General features: G+C 39.4%; 1 protein-coding gene across 2 annotated transcripts in view; it reads right to left on the reverse strand.

The window, feature by feature from the left end:
* The window catches only part of RAB3GAP1 (RAB3 GTPase activating protein catalytic subunit 1), a 123,685-nt gene that overhangs the window by 64,435 nt on the left and 44,205 nt on the right, over nucleotides 1-15,045 (reverse strand). The window contains exons 5-7 of one of the 2 annotated variants that reach the window (XM_079781910.1): nucleotides 14,914-14,992; nucleotides 1,133-1,252; nucleotides 274-439 (exon numbers count right to left, since the gene is read on the reverse strand). In XM_079781910.1, coding sequence (XP_079638036.1) covers nucleotides 274-439; nucleotides 1,133-1,252; nucleotides 14,914-14,992 — 365 coding nt within the window. The remainder of the gene's footprint in view (nucleotides 1-273; nucleotides 440-1,132; nucleotides 1,253-14,913; nucleotides 14,993-15,045) is intronic. The other variant, XM_079781911.1, reaches the window with a different exon arrangement.

Genomic DNA, 15,045 nt, shown 5'->3' on the forward strand with positions numbered 1-15,045 from the left:
CAGGTTTCAGGCTCTATCCCCCGTAGGGGGCTTATAGGAGGCAGCCGAGTGATGTTTAGCTCTTACATCAATGTTTCTCTCTCTATATAAAAATCAATTAAAAAATTTTTAAAAAGACAGTAATTTATAATTTATATAGTCAATTACATCTTTCTTCTAAGTAATTCCATTATCAATATTATAGAGAAATATTTCTATCTACTCAATCAAATTACCAAATTGCTACTTTCATCTGGATTCCAGAAAAGACTCACAATATCAATGCCAACTTACAATCTTTGATTTGAAGATATCCAGCAGACCCGATAAGTGAGTGTACTGATTTGGCACTTTTCGAAGATGAACCATTTCAAAATCAGTTCGGACACCAGGACCCTGACATTCTCCCACATACATTCTTCGCCATTTGTGATGAATTTGCACAAAGAGTGGCACTTGGCTGTAGGACATAATTAAAACAGGAATTTTTAAATGGTTGAAAGTTTTTTAAAAAGTAGAATGAAAATTTTATTCAATAAAAATGATCATATATTAGCCTTTCCAAAGTCATGATACATAAACTTGATTCACAGGTACTAAATAATACAAATTAAACCAACATTCATGATGATGTACTTTTTACTTTATCATTTGAAGATATAGTTAATCCTTACTACTCACAGATTTTCCTATGTGCAAATTAGCCCACTTGCCAAAATTTATTTGTAACCCCAAAATCAATAGTTGCAGCACTTTCACAGTCATTTGCAGACATGTGGAGAGCATTAAAATTTGAGTCACTTGATGAGCATGTTTCCAGCTGAGGTTGAACAAGGCAATGCTGTCAAGTTTTAAAATTAGATTTTGTAACAAAATTTAAATACACTAAACATTTGGAAGCAAAGCACAAAAACAGTACTCTTCATTTTGAACATTCATTGAGTATTTCAGTATGTTTCCCTTTACAAATGCTCTGCCTAAAGGTTTTGTTGAGTTAGTCTTATATACAATATTCCAAAAGTATAATAATGTACAAGTAGTAATCCCAAGTATAATTTTTAAAAAAACCTAACACTTGATAACCATTTTCCTTCATAAAATATGATTAAAAATAGTTTTTAACTTATTGTCTATTTTTCAAAATGTCCCCTACCAGCCAGTGTTTCCCAAAGCAATAGACACAGAACTTAGAAGAAGATTGCACTTAGATTCACTGAGAACAGCATCGCTGTTTGCTGCAGGGGCGAGCACCACGAACTCTCGCAGTCCATACCTTAAAAAAAAAAAAAAAAAAAGGAATGACTGCTATTAAACAGGGGGAACTTCAGAATACAAAAATACATTATTTGAAAAACATTTTAAAAAAAAGTCCCTTAAGAAATTTAACAAGTCAGGTTTGAAGTACATGTGTTTCTTTCTTTTTTTTAATAGCAACTGAACCTACAATCAGAATGCCTTCATTTAGTAAAATACTTCCATCATTCTACTACAAACTAGAAGCAATGTGCTGAAATCACAAGGGAAATAAATAACAGTTTTGCTTTAAAAGTTTAATTTTAAAAATGAAACATGAAAGCTAGCACTGAAATTTTGCTTTGATTAACTGATAACATTAAGTCCACTATTATAGAAAGAGAAAGTTTGAAAGATTCCTAAGTGGCAGTAAAATAATTACAAGCCATGATACACAGTAATTACAAGCCATGATACACTATTTCAAAGAGACAAATGGTTAACTTAAGTATCATAATTAAAGGAATTCTTTATTCTTTTACTCAATAACACTTAGGTAGATGACAACATTATCAGAAAATAGTTTATTCTTGCTATGGTACTTTATAATAATGAAAATTTATTTATCTGTCTTTAAAAATGCCTTTAAAAACCACAAATTTGCAGCCAAACTTTACAAACATGAAAGTTCAAGTTGGAGATCTTGCTTATTGAAAATTCCTGTCCTAGGCTCTCCTCAATATGTATTTAATAATTTTTAAAAATAAAGATTATGAAAGGCATTACTCATTGCCTAATTTATTTTAACTCTAGATATGAAAAGAGTTGTGGATGCTTATCCTATACTAGAGGCCTGGTGCACGAAATTTGTGCACAGGGGTGTGTGTCCCTCAGCCCAGCCTGCACCCTCTCCAATCTGGGACCCCTCAAGGGATGTCCAACTGCCCGTTTAGGCCCGATCCTACTGGGCAGTTGGACATCCCTCTCACAATCCAGGACTGCAGTCTCCCAACTGCTCGCCTGCCTGCCTTTCTGATTGCCCCTAACCGCTTCTGCCTGCCAGCCTGATCACCCCTAACCACTCCCCTGCCAGCCTGATTGATGCCTAACTGCTCCCCTGCCAGCCTGTTTGCCCCTAACTGCCCTCCCCTGCCGGCCTGGTCACCCCTAACTGCCCTCCCCTGCAGGCTTGATCACCCTCAACTGCCCTCCCTTACAGGCCTGGTCCCTCCCAACTGCCCTCCCCTGCTGGCCATCTTGTGGTGGCCATCTTGTGTCAACATGGAGGCAGCCATCTTGTGTGTTGGAGTGATGGTAAATTTGCATATTGCTCTTTTATTAGATAGGATAATAAAAGCCTAATATGCAAATTGTCCCCTTGGGCGGTCGTTTGACCGCTCACTATGATGTGTGCTGACCACCAGGGGGTGGCGCGGAACATGGTGGGCTTCAGTGACATGGCACTGGCAGCGGGTGGCAGTGGAGGCACTGCTGGCCCCGATGGACCCTGATGAGAGCGAGACCGTGGCAGGATGGTGAAGCAGGTGAATGGGCGGCACCAGGTCAAGGCAGGTGCGAGTGGGGGCCTGATTGCCCTGCCGATTGCCCTGCAGACGGTGACCAACAGCAGCGGTGTGGGGTGGGGCCACCACCCAGCTCCCAGTCACTGAGGGAGCTGGGCGGGGGGCCGGGTCCCAATCAATCGCCCTGGAGGCAGGATTGTACAGCAGGTGAGGGGGTGGCACCAACCCAAGGCAGGGTGCCAGGCAGGGCTGCAGGGCTTCGAGGCTGGGGGTGCAAGCTGGGGCCCGTACTCCGCAGGCTACCCCAAGGGACCCCACCTATGCATGAATTCGTGCACCGGGCCTCTAGTTTTTATAAACATTCTCCTCAAGACATCCTCCAAATGGCAGTAAATAAAATCTTCTTTAAAAGTCCAACCCATAATCTGTTTATTGTTCAGATACAAAAATTCATTTTGCCATTCATATCTGAACAATAAACAGATTATGGGTTGGACTTTTTAAGAAGATTTTATTTACTGCCATTTGTGTTGGAGCGATCACCTCTACCCTCCTCAAAATTAGTTATGTAGAAGCAGCATCAAATACTGGAAGGAGGCCAGAGCTATGAATTTTAAGCTCTACAGGTCTTGAAAAATAGTTTTCTTTTTTTAATGTCCTTGGAAGACAGAAAACAAGAGAACACTTCCCTGTGCCATCCCCACACTAGAATGAAACCACTGTCAACAGTTTGCTGGTTCTTCTTCCAGAAATATTTTATCTGTCCATGTACCAACTCTATCTTCAAATAAGATTATAATATATATGTATATATGTGTATATACATACTATATATATCCTATATAATACAAAGCTAATATGCAAATTGTTCCCTAGACCGGGAGTTTGACCAGGGTGCTGGGCCGGGCAGCAAACTGCCCGTGGCCCCTCCCCCCAGTCAGCCCAGCCGATCAGACCCCACCCATGCACAAATTCGTGCAAACAGGCCTCTAGTGTGTGTGTGTGTGTGTGTGTGTGTGTGTATAAAAGGGTAATATGCTAATTAGACCGGACATCTTCTGGACGTCCTTCCGGACAAAGCCACGGTGGCAGGGGCCAAGGCAGAGGTGGTTAGGGGTGATCAGGCCAGCAGGGGGGAGCAGTTGGGGTGATCAGGCCAGCAGGGGAGGGCAGTTGGAGGTGACCAGGCCGGTGGGGGGGGGAGCAGTTGGGGGCGACCAGGCCAGCAGGGGGGGGAGGTCAGTTGGGGGTGGCCAGGCCAGCTGGGGAAGGAGTTAGGGGCAAACAGGCAGGCAGGAAGGCAGGTGAGCAGTTAGGAGCCAGCGGTCCCAGATTGTGAGAGGGATGTCCGACTGCCGGTTTAGGTCCGATCCTGGATGGACCTAAACCGGCAGTCGGACAACCCCTGAGGGGTCCTGGATTGGAGAGGGTGCATGCTGGGCTGAGGGGAGGCCCCCCCCACCATGCACAAAATTCATGCACTGGGCCTCTAGTATATATATAAAAGCGTAATATGCTAAATAGACTGGAAAGCTGAACAACCTTCTGGATGAAGCCGGGGCTGCGAGGGCCAAGCCCTTTGCATGAATTTCGTGCATTCGGCCTCTAGTGGTGTGTGTGTGTGTGTGTGTGTGTGTGTGTGTGTGTGTGTGTGTACATATATATATATATATATATATATATATATATATATATATGTACACACACACACACACACACACATTATATATATATATATACACACACACACATATATATGCCAGCCGGCCTGATCGTCCAACTGTCCCCCTGCCAGCCTGGTCGCCCCCAACTGCCCTCCCTGCCAGCCTGGTCGCCCCACACAGCCTGCTGTTAGTCGTTTGGTCATCCCTCACTAACCCCCCTGCCAGCCTTGTCACCCCAGGCAGCCTGTGTTCGGTCATCTGTCCGATTGTTTTGGTCGTGACTGCCCCTGGCTTTTTATATATTAGGATATATATTCTGTACCTTATCCCCTATTCATCAATACTTTGCTTCCAGTTTTATGCTGTTGCAACAATATTGTAATTGTCTATTTCTACAAGTATATCTGTGAAATAAACTCCTAAAAGTTGCTGGAAAAAGAACATCTGTATCTTTAACATTGATAGCTATTGCCAAACTATCTCTTCCCTCTCTACACAAACACAGCCTGTGCCAGTGTATGTTGCCATTAACAACAAACAAACCAAACTGAACTGCTTTTTATTTATCTACAATGAAATTCTATCCTCTGGTTTTATGTCCTCCACGTAAAATGCCACACACACACACACACACACACACACACACACACACACACACTCTATTGCCATCACTGAATATGCAAATCCTGCTGGATCTTTTTTTGAATATTTGTCTCAAATACCAATCATTCACCCCTGTTAAATATGTTCTCTTCTCTAAATTCTAATGTACTTTTCCTACTATTATCTTTGAAGGATCAATATAAGTTATTTGGTGAGTTTATTTCAGTTATACTTTTTAAAAAACTGTACAGACAATTTTATTAAGTGGCATTTTAGAGAGGGATTGAGACTTAGCCTGCAAGTCAAGAAAAACTAAGTAAATTTTTAAAATGTGGCGATTATTAGCTCCAAGCCTTAGTTATACTTTTCAACTGTGGGGTTTTCATTTGGTTCTTTATTATAGTTTCCATTTATTGAGATATCCTATTTGATTCATTGTTAGTATACTTTTAATTCTTTGAATATATTTATAGTAACTGCTTTGAAACTATTGGTAAATCTAATATCTGGGTCCACTAGAGTCCATTTCTACTGTGTGGTTTTTTTTCCCTATTTGCATATGGGCCACATTTTCCTGTGTGACCCTGCATATCTAGTCATCTGTGGTTGAAAATTACATTTAGGTAATATATTTTAGCAAAACCAGGCCCTATTTAACTTTCCTGAGGGTTGCTTCTTTTTTGTTTGTATTTAGTAACTTGCCTGGGCTTAAACTGTGCAATCTGTCTCCCCCAAGGTATTCAGTTATTAATGTCTCTATTCAGTCATTTTGTTCTTGTTTTTTTAACCAGGCTATCCTTTGTTTTAGTGATAAGCCAACAATCTGGGCACAGATGTGTTTAAACATCTAAACCAGTAAGGCTTTCATTTTCCAATGACTGATCTGTGTGTGGGGGTTGGATAATTCACTCAAAGTCACAGCTAGCTTTAAAGTTTGGGCTCTGGTGTCTCCTGTGTACATATGTAGTTTCCTATCATACAGGAATGCATACAGATGAACCCAGCTCTTCCATGGTTCCCATACAGAATATCCTTGTTAAATCTCTGATGAATCCACCACTTGCCTATGGACTGCAACCTTGGCCTAGCAAAGGTACAGGTTTTTGCCCTTCACCCAGAAGCAAGTCTGCCTATCTGACAAAAGAGCTGGTGGTTTTCATGGCCAGCCTAGGCTGGAAAACAACAGTTCTCACCAACAGAGATCTGGGCGAAGAGGGACAGTAATAGAACAGCCACAAGTAGAAGGGCCAGAGGCCCCTCTGTTCTTATCAGAAGCTCAAGCAGTTTTTCAAGAGAAAAAAACCCCACAAACTTCTAAATTTTTTTCTGCCTTTAAGCAATTTCCAGTGCCCTAAAATAGTTATTTATAAAACTTCTTCCAGTTTCATATATTCTTTTTCTTTTTTTAAGAAGGTAATTGCCAACACTTCATGTCACCATTATCAGAAGTCCTCTGAACATTAGCCTTTTAAAGAATAAGAACATTTTATAGGTCCTTAGGGCTATTTTAAAATTCCATTCTCAAAATTACCAGGTCCTTTCATGTCTATCTCTGTCTCTGTCTCTGTCTCTCTCCCCAGCAAAAAAATACATTAAAATCACAAAAATAAATTTTTAAAAAACCATCATAATTATTCAATTATAAACACAGTTCATAAGATTGTTTGTGGACTGTTCCTTTTATTGCGGCTGCTGTTCCCTTATAGTGACCACAAAGTAACTGAAGCTGAAGGTCTGACAAAGGCAAAACCATAGAGACAAAATTTGTCCTCAGTTAAACCTAGCTGTACTTTCAGTGTATTTTTCCAATCTCAGTAGAGCCTCCCCAGGCATATAGCATTTATGCTCTCACTTTCTGTGTTATTTTTGTAGTGCTGCTATAACAAAATATCACAGATTTGGTAGCTTAAAACAACCAAAATTTATTATCATACAGTTCTATAGGTTAGAAGTCTGACACAAGTCTCAAGAGACTAAAATCAAGTTCTTAGCAAGGCTGTGTTCCTTTTGGAGGCTGCAAAGGAGAATTCATCCCTTGTCATTCCCGGCTTCTGGAGGCAACTTCATTCCTCGGCCCGTGGCCTCTTCCACCTTCAAACCCAGCAACAGCAGGCCAACTTCTTCTCCCATCACCTCACTCTGACTCTCTTCTGCATAGTTCTTCCACTTTTAGGAACTCTTAATATTACACTGGGCCCACCCAGATAATCCAGGATATATCTTAAGGTCTGTTGATTAGCACCCCTAATTCCATCTGCTCCATTGATTCCTTCTTGCCATATAACCTATATTCACAAGTTTTAGGATGTGGATATCTTTAGGAGATAGAGAGGTTCATAATCCTATTTTCTTATTAAAACTTCTGCTCAATAAAGATCTCATGAATTTACATTTGGGCATAAATGTCTGCTACAGCTAACATTTGTGTCATTCACAGTGCTGAATAAGGAATAACAATTAACCAAGGGAATAAATCCCTAATGATGGTTTCAGGAATCAGCCATTAGAAGATTTTTAAAGCACAGGTTATATAAGGAGGTGGAGAGAAGCATCCACCAAATCACATCATTAAGATCAATTATCTTGCCTAGACCATAAAAACTAATCACATCCACATACCTTTTAATGGCCAGTTTTATAAAATACCCTTAAAATAGTTAAACAGGTTAGGAGCTAATCTGACAGGTGCTTGATATAGAAACTGAAACTACAAGATATCAAAAATAAGTGTAGATCAATAAACCAGAATTAATAAAATTAAACATTTGACACAAATGTCAAATTTCTATTTTCTTTTTGTCCCCCAATATATTTTTATTAGTTTCAGAGAGGAAGAGAGAGGGAGAGAGAGAAACATCAATGATGACAGAGAATCATTGATTAGCTGACTCCTGCATGTCCCACACTGGAGATCGAGCTCGAAACCTGGGCATATGCGCTAACCAGGAATCAAACTGTGATCTCCTGGTTCATACGTCCAACACTCAACCACTGAGCTACACCGGCTAGGCTCAAATTTCTAAAGTTTGATCTGAAAATATAAGTTAACCATATATGAATTTTCTCATTCAAACCTATACTGATTGTATACAAATGGTATGAATGAGTATTTTGCAAAATAGTTTTCAAATCTTCAAAATCACTGTTTTAGTATTAAGTTCAGTTTAATTTTTTTGAAGGAAATATTTATAGGTAAAAACTTCTTGATATACTTATTCTTCAGTTGCTAAAAAATCATGTTGAGTAATTTATAATCTTTCCAATTGCAAAGATTTTAATATTTAACAATTATAATTTAAAAATTCTATATAAAATAGAAGCATTAAAATACCATGAAATCTTCCTAAGATTCTCAGTTCACATTAGACCCAAATTACACCAGTCCCTTCTCATCTTTTGCCATTCTCAACCCTCTTTCCAGACTTAATCTGTCTGAAAAGGCGGCACCTTTTCTGAGCCTGCATCAAGCCCGCGCTGCCCAGTCTGAAGGCATCTGTCAACAGTGTTGCCATTTGTTCCCTTTTCTGTCCCCCTACTAATAATTCCAAAGCTTACTGAGACAGGGGTGATATTTCATCCGTGGTATCCCAGTATCTGGCTCATAGTAAATGTTTAAAAATAATGTTTGCCTAATAAGAGACAACACATATACTTTTTTTTTTTTTTATTGATTATGGTATCACATAATTGTCCTCATCCCCCCATTCCCATCCCAAACCCCTCCCCACGTATGCCCTCACCCCCCTGTTGTCCGTGACCACTGGTTAGGCTTATATGCATGCATACAAGTCCTTTGGTTGATCTCTCCCCCTCCCCCCCACCCTTCCCTACCTTCCCTCTGAGGTCCGACAGTCTGATCGATGCTTCCCTGTCTCCGGGTCTGTCCCTGTTCATCAGTTTATGTTGTTCATTATTTCCCCCAGATGCGTGAGATCATGTGATACAAGAAATACACTTCTAGTATTTCTTGTAACACATATACTTTTAATATGCCTAGTTTTCAAATAATTATCAAAAGTTTGGTTGTTGGCCTTCCGATCTTTCAAAGATCAAATTTTAAATAGGGAAGCAATATGGCAGACTGACATGACACAGACCCCCTCCTTGAAACATACCAAACTACCTGATTAAATATCACAATGTTTTAAAAATAATAGCTAAACGTGAAGGAATAAAGTGGAGATTACTGGGGGATAGACACAAAGAGGAAACTGAAAGCCAGAAGCAAGCACTCAAGGTGACTCTGAGAAAACCCAGGGTTTGGAGATATGGGTCCTCAGGGCTAGGAACTGGGGATTTGGATGTTACATGACAAGCTTTTTAGATGCTAAAAGCCTATCAGTATGACTCACAGAGATGTCTACAAAACTGATGCTTTGATAGACTGAATTTTTAAAACATGCAGTACCTGACTATTTAGTTGGGGGCACTGACCTCTTTTCCCTCAGATCGTCAAATAATAATAATAATAAAAAAAGACAATAGCCAACACAACAATAGCTTTCTGGTGTGAATGAAACAAAATTATACCTATTTTTTTGTTAGATCAGCAAAAATTCTGTTTTGGTGTGCCGTGGAGTTTTAGTAATTAGTTTATGTGTGCCATGAGATAAAAAGGTTGAAAATTGCTGGACTCAAGAGACTGAGAATGATAGAAGAAAAGTATATTTATGTCTGAGAATATCATATACTAGTGTTTCCATTGCAGGAAAAATCCTGCAATAGGGTTTCCTGCTGCACTCTACCCCTCACCCCGCCCCCGCCTGCTCTCCTCCCTTGTCCCCCGCCCCGCCTCCGCTCCTCCCTTCTCCCCCGCCCCGCCTTCTCCCCCAGCCCACCTGCTTTTCTCCCTTTTCCGCCAGCCCGCCTGCTCTCCTTCCTTCTTCCCCGGCCCCGCCTCTGCTCCTCCCTTCTCCTCCCCCCGGCTTGCTTGCTTCTCCGCAGCTTTGCTACCTTCTGCAGCTCTTGGCTTCTTTCTATGCTATCTTGATATGCAAATTAGCCGCCATATTTGTTGGGATAATTTGCATACTCGTCCTGATTGGTTGGTGGGCGTGGCTTGGGCATAGCGAAGGTGCGGTCAATTTGCATATTTGTCTATTATTAGGTAGGATTTTAGCCTTGCAGCAATAATGTGAATTCTATAACTCTGAGATTGATCAAGTATACCCATCCCTGGGAGGTGGTCTGTGGCGTGTACTCAGACTAGGGTATGTCCAAGAATACCCCAGTAACAAACATAAGTAAGGCGAGGCCTGGAAACTATGCTTCCAGAAGCATATCACTTGGATATTATCATCCACAACTGTGCCTGTGCTTACGAGGAAATAGTAACTTTATATGTTTTCAATGATGTTACCCATCTCTCTACAAAGTAATCTAAACATGCCAGCTTCCTTCTGCTTTAGATCCACTGAAGAATTGTCTGTGCAGGGACTTTCCATCAATCTATCTCAGTACAGAGGTTGTTACATTTTGAGTGGTCCCTCAGGGACATGGGTGTAGATGAGACAAGGAACTGGAACCAAGAGTTTTCTTAAAACCTGGATCCTAGAAGGGACCAACACCTCAATAAAATGAGAACTCCAAGGCCAAATGGTTTCAGTGATAAATTCTACCAAATATTTAAAGATAACGTCAATTTGACACACTCCCTTCCAGATATTAGATAAATAGAACAAAATACTTCCCAACTCACATTATAAAGCCAGCAATACTGATACCAAAACCAAACTATAAGGAAACCACAGACCAATATTCATCATGAACACAGACAGTCCTCAATAAAAATACAGCATATTAAATCCAGCAATCCTACCTAATAAAATAGTAATATGCAAATTGACCGCACCTTTGCTATGCCCAAGCCACGCCCACCAGCCAAAGCCATGCCCACCAGCCAATTAGGGTGAGTATGCAAATTACCCAACAAAGATGGCGGTTAATTTGCATACGCTGAAGGAGGGAGGAGTGAAGACTGAAGACAACTTAGAAGGAAGAGGGAGGAAAAGCGGAAAGCAAGGTGGCTGCCAGAGGGAAAGCCTGGGCAGGGCAGGGCAGAGCGGGGCGGGCGGCAGTGGCCCGCGGGTGCAGGCGCAGCAGCCGCAACAGCGGCGGCCGCAGCGGCCGCTTGCAGGATTCTTCCTGCAAATGGGCTACTAGTAAATAAATAAATACACACACACACACAAAGAAATTATACCACAAAAGGTGGGGTTTATCATGGGAATACAAAGCTAGATATCAAAAAAATTAACCAATGTAACTACCATATTAAAAATCTAAAGAAGAGCCCTGGCCAGGTGGCTTGGTTGGTTAGAGCATCGTCCCATACACCAAAAGGTTTCGGGTTTGATCCCCAGTAGGGCTCAAATGGGAAGCAACCAACTGATATCTCTCTCTCTCTCTTTCTTTCTTTCTCTCTCTCTCTCTCCTCCTCCCTCCCTCCCTCCAAAATCAATAAACATATCCTCTGCTGAGTATAAAAAAAATCTAAAGAAGGAACAAATGATCATATCAATTTAAGCAGAAAAAAAACATTTGACAAAATTCAACATCCATTCTTAAGAATTCTCAGCAAATTAGGAATAGAAGGAAATTTTCTCAACCTGATAAAGAGCATCTATTAAAAAAATCTCCATGAAAAGTTTACAGCTAACATTGTACTTAATGGTAAAAACAAAATGCTTTCCCTTTGAAATCAGAACACGGCAAAGACATCCATCCTCACCACTCCTATTCAGTATTTTACTGAAAGCCCTAGCCAGTTTAAAAAGGCAAGGGGGAAAAAAGACATAGAGACTATTAAAAAATAAATAAAACCATATTCAAAGACAGCATGATTATTTAGATGGAAAACCCTAAAGACATTACAATATTCATAGAATAGCAATCTAGTAATGTCATTGGATATAAGATCAATGCACAAAAATCAGTCCTATTTCTACATACTAGCAACAACTAGATGAATTTATAAAAATAATAGCATTACAATAGCTCCTTAAAAAGAAGAAAGCAATAATTAGGTATAAATCTAACAAAACATATCCAGGATCTGTATGCTGAAAACTAAGACATTGATGAAAGAAATCAAATAAAATCTAAAAATTTGGAGAGACCAACGATAACCAAGTTCATAAAATGGAAGACTCAGCATAGTAATGATTCAATTTTCTCCAAACTTACCTAGAAATCTAAAACAATTCCAATCAAAATTCCACCAGGACTTTTTGTACATAAAGACAAACAAATTCTAAAATGTAAATGGAAAAGTGAGGGAGCCAAAATGACACTGAAAAGGAAGAAAAAACTTGGAGGAGTCACAGTAGCTAATTAAATACTTATTATAAAACTACAGAAACCAACAGCATCCAGACATAAACCCACGGTTTGATTCCAGTCAGGGCATATGCCTGGGTTGCAGGCTCCATCCCCAGGAGGGGGCTTGCAGGAGGCAGCTGATCAATGATTTTCTATCATCACAGATGTTTCTATCTCTTTCTCCCTCTCCCTTCCTTTGTGAAATCAATAAAAGCATTATTTTTAAAAAGCTTAACAGAAATTACATAATGGCACTGAGATTCTGATAAACACACTATATGCCATTATATTATTAAATCCTCACACATACCCTAAAGGTGCATGTTATTTATTATGCTGACTTTACCAACGTAGAAACTAACACACAGAAATTAAGTAACTTGCCTAAAGTTGCCAACATAATAAGTACTTAAACTAGAAATTAAACATAAGTTTGTATAATTCAGTGTCTGGCCAAACAGTAGGTGTTCAGTTAATGTCGAAAGAAAGTCTTGCTCTATAACAGGGGTGGGGACCGTCTGGCCTGAGGGCCGTGTAAGGCCCACAAAATCATTTGGTCTGGCCCTTCCAAGGCAATTGCAAGCAGGACTCGAAATTCAATAAATCTAGGCACTTTTTCATAGCAACATAAATTTATATTAAGCAAATGATGTTATAAATATCCAATGGCCGTTGGCGGAAAAAAGGCTCCCCACCCCTGCTCTATAATAACATGCTGCCTTCCAATATACAGTATTTTGCCATGTTAATGTATATATTCACATTTAAATTACCCATTTAAAGATCAGGGGATTCTTCTGATTAAATTAAATGGGTAATTTATTGAATTCCTTTTATAGTTGTTTAAATTGTTTAAGTTCAAAGTTTTTAAAATATCATGCTAATATAGCAGTATTTATGAAACAATATCCAGTTTATTTGCACTTGCAAATAATTCTTTTATTTTGTTAGTGTGCTACATAATCTGCTTGCTATAGTAATCACAATGGAATGAACAAAAAGAAATAAACACAGATGTTATCATTTTCCCCTGTCTTAGAAATTCTTTAATAAAAAATTAAAAGACCAACTCACACCAACAGAATAATTTAAAACCAGTTTATAAATTCCCTTTACCAGGTCTCCTTTCTTGACTATGGCTTATACTTGGACCATTTTAGTGATGGTGTGTATTAATGCCACTCCCTCCGAAATAAAATTCAGACATACTTTGAATTACTAAAAAAGATAAAGCCCTTTTAAATGTGATGTGCCTTTTTTATTAATGTGTCACATTTATAATTTAGAGCTTTGATGTTATCATGTAACTGAGATCAACATTTTTTTTTTCAATTCCATTCCCAACAATATATGTTAACTTTTCTATGGTATTTAGGCCAGTGACTGCTATCCTTAGGATAATCTACTTCCAAGGCCTACCTTTGCTGGCACCTGGGAACTTGGATTTAGGGAGGTTTCTCACTTCTGCTCTAACTGATAAGAGTTACTGTGCCTAAAATGTTTGTGCCTACAAACAATATAGTTTACACTGAACACCTGCGTCCTTCTGGGAGTCTGAAATTTTGTTATCAGTCAGAAGGTGCCACCCCCAATTAATCCTTTGCACTCGCTTGCTTTTTTCTCGATTCCTTTATTCTACTTGGGATTTAATTTTTTAAATACCCCAGATTTTACAAAGTGCGGCAGTAGAATAAAAAACTGGAGTTTCTTTTCATACAAACTTATTTATTTGGATTTTTTTTATATTTCAAATTATTGATACATTCAAAGAGTAATTTTAATCTCTATAATTTTTCATGGTGTGATATTTTTTGAAACATTCACCCACATGAAGACCTGGTTTACATTCACATGTTTCGCAAATATAAATCGTCTCTCTTCTTCTTCCTTTGATTTTTCTGTTAGAACAAACAACACAATCTTTGTGTTTTTTGTTAGGGTAAGGTGTGATTATATGGAGCTTTCCATCTAAACGTTGCTCTAAGTTAGTGGATAATAATCTACCCCTGGAAGTTAGTGTACCATCTCTGAATTCTCCAACAAGATCATGTACTAGTTTCCTAATAAATTTCACATGCGTTATCGGTTTTTCATTTTTATTTTTATTTTTTGGCATCAGTTGAGACGGCATTTACATTTTACTTGTCCTTTCATGCTAATGAAAACAAGAAAAGATACTGGAAAAACAGACAAAAATCCCCCTTCCCCCCACGGTGAAACTACGTGTCGAGTCACACTCGACATCCGAGTGCAAAAGGTTAAAAACCCTGAGAGCAGAGCCTCTAACAAGCTTCCTTGGTAGGCAACATTTCATATGTTGTCACAACCTGGTGTTAAGGGAATTAAGTATGTACTGTGTGACTCCACTAGGAAAGGACTCTTAAATACTTGTACTGCCTACAACTTTGTCTCAAGCACCTTTTCCTTTTGCTGATTTTGCTTTGCATGCTGTCACTGTAATAAGTCATAGCAGTAAGGGCAGCTATATGCTGAGTCCTGAGGGTCCTCCTACCAAATCATCGAACCTGGGCAGTCTTGGGGCCTCCCCAACACATTTCCTAAAAGTTCTTCTGAATAAAATGTATACCTACCATCTTACCAGGCAATGTGCTCTTGGAGGAAAGTCATTATTCATACACAGCAAATCTTGCATAGACTGTGGAAGAACATCTACAAAAACATTAGATAATGAAAAAGTTAACTTTTCATTCTAAGGCAGAATT

Source organism: Cnephaeus nilssonii, assembly GCF_951640355.1.
Source record: "Cnephaeus nilssonii genome assembly, chromosome: 10".
NCBI classification, from domain to species: domain Eukaryota; kingdom Metazoa; phylum Chordata; class Mammalia; order Chiroptera; family Vespertilionidae; genus Cnephaeus; species Cnephaeus nilssonii.